General features: G+C 64.2%; 1 protein-coding gene across 2 annotated transcripts; it reads left to right on the forward strand.

Annotated features, from left to right (window-relative positions):
• Window positions 1–440: 440 nt before the first annotated feature.
• Window positions 441–4,822, forward strand: NXPH3 (neurexophilin 3). Of its 2 annotated transcripts, XM_059379050.1 has the most exons (3): window positions 441–645; window positions 2,561–2,654; window positions 3,018–4,822. In XM_059379050.1, exon 3 carries the CDS (start codon window positions 3,099–3,101, stop codon window positions 3,720–3,722), a length of 624 nt encoding a protein of 207 aa, XP_059235033.1. In that variant the 5' UTR covers window positions 441–645; window positions 2,561–2,654; window positions 3,018–3,098; the 3' UTR covers window positions 3,723–4,822. The 2 variants fall into 2 exon arrangements, with proteins under 2 accessions (XP_059235033.1, XP_059235032.1); XM_059379049.1 differs by lacking the exon at window positions 2,561–2,654 and having other exon boundaries at window positions 447–645.
• The last annotated feature ends 930 nt before the right edge of the window (window positions 4,823–5,752 follow it).

Here is a 5,752-nt window from a genome sequence, read left to right on the forward strand (position 1 = left end):
GCTCACCGTACCTGCCGCTGCCGCCGCCGCCGCCGCCGCCGCCGCCGCGGGTGGGAGGGACGAGGACGCGGGAGCCGCCTGGGCGCCAGGAGCGCTCCAGTCTGGCAGGGTGCTGCGCGGGGAGCGGGCGGCGGGGCTCCGCGCGGCTAGGGGCTTCCGCCAGGGGGCGCGCCGCGACGGGGCGGGAGGGGCCGTCTGGTCTGGGGAATTAGCGCCAGGGACGGGCGCGCGCGCGGGTCCCCAGCACATCTGGGCGAGAGCGGCGCCGCTGGACCGAGGGGGGCGCCTAGCGCAGATCTGGAGCGGCAGAGGCACCGCGCGACTGGGGCCCTTCGAGGCGTTCGGGGCGCACATCTGGGACCTCGAGAAGGGGCCGCGCCGCGCACAGCTGGGCCGGGGGAGGGGGGCGGCGGCCACACAGCTGGACCGGAGGGGGCGGGGTCGGTCCCGGGCGCCCGGCAGAGGGGAGGGCCGCGAGCCGCTGGGGACTGGAGCATGGGACGGCGCGCCTGAAGGAGCAGGGGCGAGGCAGGGGCCTGGGAGCCCGGCAGCAAAAGAGGAGAGCGAGGGGCCCGAGAGCAAAGGAGGAAAATGCAACTGACTCGCTGCTGCTTCGTGTTCCTAGTGCAGGGAAGCCTCTATCTGGTGAGTGGCCCGCGGGGAGCTGCGCGGAGGGGCGGGGGCCCGGAGGACGGGGGAGAGCCCGGAAACTTTCTCCCTTCCCCACGACATCCCCGGGATGGAGGGGGAAGCCCGGAGGCCGGGGGAGAGGGCGGGTCCGAGGACCGAGACTGGCCCGCAAGGGTTAATAGGGGCGGGGAGAGGGTGCGCGGCTGGCCCACCCACTCGGCCGCGGGCGGCGGGAGGTGCGACCAGCACGAGGGAAAAAGGCCAGCAGCTGGGCGCCAAGGTTTCCTCGACCCCGTCCCGGCGCCCCGGGACGCGCGGAAGGGGAATGGAGGTGGGCGGCGGAGCTGACCACCTGCCGGGTCTGGGGCCCTGGGCTCTTTTCTGACCTCGGGGACCCCGAGGGCCCGGAACCTGGGTGCCCCCGCGCGCAGAGCCTGTCCAGGCAGGGGGCGGCCCCCCGCTGCGCCCGCTCTAGCCTTCCCTCCCGCTCCCTCCCTCCCCGCCTGTTGTTTTCCTCTCCTTTCCCGGCTGCGCGCAGCCCGAGCCCCACAGGACCTGGGCAGGCAGCTCCCGCCCCGGGCGCCCGCGGCAGCTGAGCGGAGCGCCCCAGAGCCCGCTCCCCGAACGCTCGCTCGCCGAGTCCCTGCCGCCCGGGACGCCCGGGAGTCCCACCCCGGGCCCCCGCCCCCAGTCCTGCCGTAGGGAAGCCTCGGCCCCACATCGGACCTGCCCTTTCCTCAAAACAATAACACCCCCCCCCCCCCCGTGCCACCTCCCCTTTGCCACAGTGTGGAAGCACCCTTTCCTTCTATCCGCACCTGCGGCCCTTCTCCCCACCCTCCAGCCATTGAGCGGCGACCCCCGGGGGCCAAGTAACGGGGCTGCAGCCTGGGGCCCTCCTGACTGTCCCTCTGCCCTACCCCTGGGGCCTAGCGGGTAGGGTCATTTGGCACACCTCTGCGGGCAAAGCTGAGGCCAGAACGGTGGAGGGGAGGAGGGGGGGGGAGCATGGAGACCCAGGGGTCCCTTTGGAGCCCTCCAGAGACCAGCCCTCCGGCCTCCCTCATCCTCACCCCAGGGGCCACCCGGAAACCCAAACACTGCCCAGCTGTGAGCTGGAGCCCCTAGCGCTGGAAAGACAGACACGCAGGGCGAGTACTCTAGAAGCTGAGTAAGCACACTCCCGCCGCTGCCCTTAGGAGACCTCATCTACTCCCTCATGCCCTCCTGAGCCACTGGGTGTCAGAGCTGGGTCACACTGTCCGGCTGGCCTGCCCTACAGCCCCTCCAGGAAGCCTTCCCAGGTGCTGCCTGTTGCCATAGCCGATCCGGCATTGGCTGGCCAAGGCTTAGCAGTTTGGCACAAGAGTCCCAGTGGGCTTGGGCTTGAGTAGAAACTCCATAAACGACCCTATCTGGTCCCTGAGGCCAGGAGGGAGCCGTGGAATGAAAGGGCTGACCCTGTGTGCTTCAGCCTTGTAGGGATGTCACCTTTGAATCCTGGTGTCCTCATCTGTAGAATGGGCACAGAACTCCTGCCTTGGAAAGCAATAGGGTCCCCGCACGTCCTCGTGGGTGATCCCCTGAGTTTTTGACCTTCCCTATCTTGGCCTTCCTGGTGGTGGAGTTCACTCTAGGGCTCCTCCTAGTCCTCCTGTCCAAACTTAAACTGCATTTGTACATGACCGGAAAAGTCACTGCTTTCTTATTCTGTTGTCTGTTGGGTCTCTTAGCCTCCGAGGACAAAATATCCTAGGGTGTAAGGGTGGTGATGTCTCATCCGACAGAAAAGGACATGCCAAAAAGCAGGGGCTGCACCTCTCCTGACAACCCGGGGTCTCTCCCAGCGTAGGGGTGGAGCTTTCCTATTCAACTCAGGGCTCCTTCAGGGCAGTGGCTATGCCTTCCCATCACCTTGTGAATTTCTCAGAGGCAGGGAATTTCCTCTGTGAAATTGTGACCTTATAACCAACCTCTCCCGTAAGACCGGAGGCTCCGGCAGCACAAGGCTACGCCTCTGACAGGTGAGGACTCTCCCAGGATCAGGAACTGGGCCTCCCCCATCACACTGGAAACTCCCTAGGGGCAGGGACTGTGTCCTCCTGTTGGCTGGAGGGAATTCTTGATCATCCTTCCAGACTTGGAGTAGTGGCCAAAGGCAGGATGGTGGGAGGGAAGGGTTGGGGGTGACCTGAATGTCAGCAGGGGATCTGGGGCCATGACACAAGGCAGAGTGTACACTCAACCCCTAGCGAAAGTGGGTGATGTGCAGAGGTCCCTCAAACTCAGGTCAGTGGAAGGGACAGGCTGTTGGTGGGGGACAGGGACCAGAACTCCTGGGTCCTCTGGGGATGGGGGTCTCACTCTCCTCCCAATTCCCTCCACAGGTCATCTGTGGCCTGGATGATGGCCCTCCTGGCTCAGAGGACCCTGAGCGCGATGACCATGAGAGCCAGCCCCGGCCTCGGATGCCTCGGAAGCGGGGCCACATCTCACCTAAGTCCCGTCCCCTGGCCAACTCCACTCTGCTAGGGCTGCTGGCTCCACCTGGGGAGGCATGGGGCGTCCTTGGGCAGGCCCCCAACCGCCCAAACCACAGCCCCCCACCTTCAGCCAAGGTGAAGAAAATCTTTGGCTGGGGTGACTTCTACTCCAACATCAAGACCGTGGCCCTGAACCTGCTCGTCACGGGGAAGATCGTGGACCATGGCAACGGGACCTTCAGCGTCCACTTCCGACACAATGCCACTGGCCAAGGCAACATCTCCATCAGCCTCGTACCCCCCAGTAAAGCTGTAGAATTTCACCAGGAGCAACAGATCTTCATCGAAGCCAAGGCCTCCAAAATCTTCAACTGCCGAATGGAGTGGGAGAAGGTGGAACGGGGCCGCCGGACCTCGCTCTGCACCCACGACCCGGCCAAGACCTGCTCCCGAGACCACGCTCAGAGCTCCGCCACCTGGAGCTGTTCCCAGCCCTTCAAAGTCGTCTGCGTCTACATCGCCTTCTACAGCACAGACTACAGGCTGGTCCAGAAGGTGTGCCCGGATTACAACTACCACAGCGATACTCCCTATTACCCCTCGGGGTGACCCTGGGCAGGCCGCAGAGGCCAGGCCAGGGCTGGAAGAACAGGCCTGCCCATGGAGGAGGCCATCTGGCTGGATACTGGGCAGGGAAGGGAAGGGATCTCAGGCAGGAGCGGGGGGGGGGGGGGGGGGGAGGAGGAGATACCGAGTGGGGCCAGGGCCAAGTCTCCAGTGGTGGCGGGGAAGGGGTCCCAAACACTGGCCCAGCTGTGGTTGTGGTTGTGGAGCGACTGGGACATGGGAGCGCTGGAGGAGGAGCGGGTTCTCTGGGCAGCCCCGTGGGGCTTCCCCGCTGCACAGCAAGAAGATGCTGGGTCCGGGAGGCTTCTGGGGAAAGCAGACCAGTGTGGCCCCAGTATAGGGCTGGAGAGGAGCCCAAAGCCTGATCTCCCTCCTCGCTGTCCTGAGGAAGAGCAGCAACAAGGAGGGGGCATTTCATCAGCGTGGACACAAGTAGGCCACAAAGGGTGGAAGAGATGGGGCAGCCTGCGAGCCAGCTCTGGGAGGGGAGAGGGGCGGATTGGGGGCAGGAGGAACTCTCGTGCTCCACGGAGGGGACCCCCCAACCCCCTAAACCCATGTCCTGGACTGTGGACTGAACTTAGCTTGAGGCTCAAGTGGTGACCCTTGAAGTCTTTTTGATGTCTTGACAAGTAGACCCTCTGATCCCAGCCAGGCCATCCCTTTCCGAAATTCCCTCTCCTGCCACGGCTGTGTCCTCCCTCACTCCCGCCCCGCCTTCTGCTGACGGGACACTCATCCTTAAGCTGAGACAGAGGATGATCGTGGTTCTCCCAACACCAAGACCACAGATGGAAGCCCGCCCTTGCGCTGTGTCCCTCTGCTACCCCACCCCCTGCCGGCTCCTCTGGGAGTGTCCTTGTCCAGCCCCCCCAGCCTGGGACTCCCCTGGATAGGGTCGGCACCTCCCCCTCTTGGCCTGTGGGGCTGGGGGGCGCCAGACTGTCAAGGGCGTGCTGGACCTGTTCCATGGTGTCTGTCTGTGGGTTGGGGAGGGGCGGGCGGGGTGTGGAATCACCTGATTGTCAATTTCTGTGTGCCGAGTCTTGTTCTGGAGCCGGGAATAAAGCTTTCCCAAGGCATTGGATTCTGAATTGTCCAGGGAGGCAAAGGGCGCCCAGAGTCCCACCAACCAGCCAGCCTCGCTCAGAGGGCGGCGGGATGAGTCCTGGAGACCAGAGCTGGGGGGGCTCTGCTGGAGCTGTCGCTCCCTGAGGGCTCAGAGCTTCCCTCTCCAGCCGCCTTTCTGGAGCTGTCAGGAAGGCTGGGCCAACACCTCCTGGTGCTCCTGGGGGGCGGGGGTGACAGCCGCAAAGCCACTTGTGGAAGAAAAGCTAGTAGGCCGCATGGCCCCTTGTGTTCCTTGTCGCCTCCCTAGGTGGCCATCTGGGTGGCTCGGGATGGGGGGCCCCTGCTCTCGCTCTGTCAGTATTTTGCACCGTGGCCTTGGATAACTCCATGCTCCTCTCCGGATCTCTTATTCCTTCTCTGTGAAATGAGATGCTTGCCCAATCCAGAGCTTCTCCCATGGGAGGGGGCATCCGGATCACTGAGAGTGGTGGGTAACACATGCGTTTCTGGGCTCTGGAGTTTCTAATCCACTAGGTCAGGGCTGGGGTGTAAGGATGTGCCTTTCTGATGACGACCCAGGGAGACACCGATGCTCCTGGCCCAGGGACCACACTCTGAGGACCACTCGTATGGCCTCTCCTGTCCTCTCTGGCTCTGGCTCCCTAACATGAACAGACCCCTCTGAGGCTCTCTCCCAACTGTGACTTCCAGCTCCTTCTCCTTGGAAAATCTCCTGGAAGGGCCCTTCTGGGGACTCGGGGTGTCAGGGGTTCAGTCTGATAACGTGCTGGTGCAGGAACAGGACGGGTTGGGGGAAAATGGGGACAGAAGGAGGCTTGAAAGCAGTCATTGCCCTGCCCCCGCCGAGAGGAGGGCCTCGGGATGGATGTCTGCCGGTGGCGTCTTGCCTGGGAGTCAGCTGGGCCCTTTGGGGCTCAGTG

Source organism: Mustela nigripes, chromosome 16 (assembly GCF_022355385.1).
Source record: "Mustela nigripes isolate SB6536 chromosome 16, MUSNIG.SB6536, whole genome shotgun sequence".
Taxonomy (NCBI): domain Eukaryota; kingdom Metazoa; phylum Chordata; class Mammalia; order Carnivora; family Mustelidae; genus Mustela; species Mustela nigripes.

What these genes read in the sequence shown, in the direction of transcription:
- NXPH3 (XM_059379049.1), top strand. Translation starts at nt 592, where the DNA reads ATGCAACTGACTCGCTGCTGCTTCGTGTTCCTAGTGCAGGGAAGCCTC. An exon ending in TGCAGGGAAGCCTCTATCTG is followed by an intron (nt 646 to 3,017) that starts GTGAGTGGCCCG and finishes TTCCCTCCACAG; the next exon opens with GTCATCTGTGGCCTGGATGA.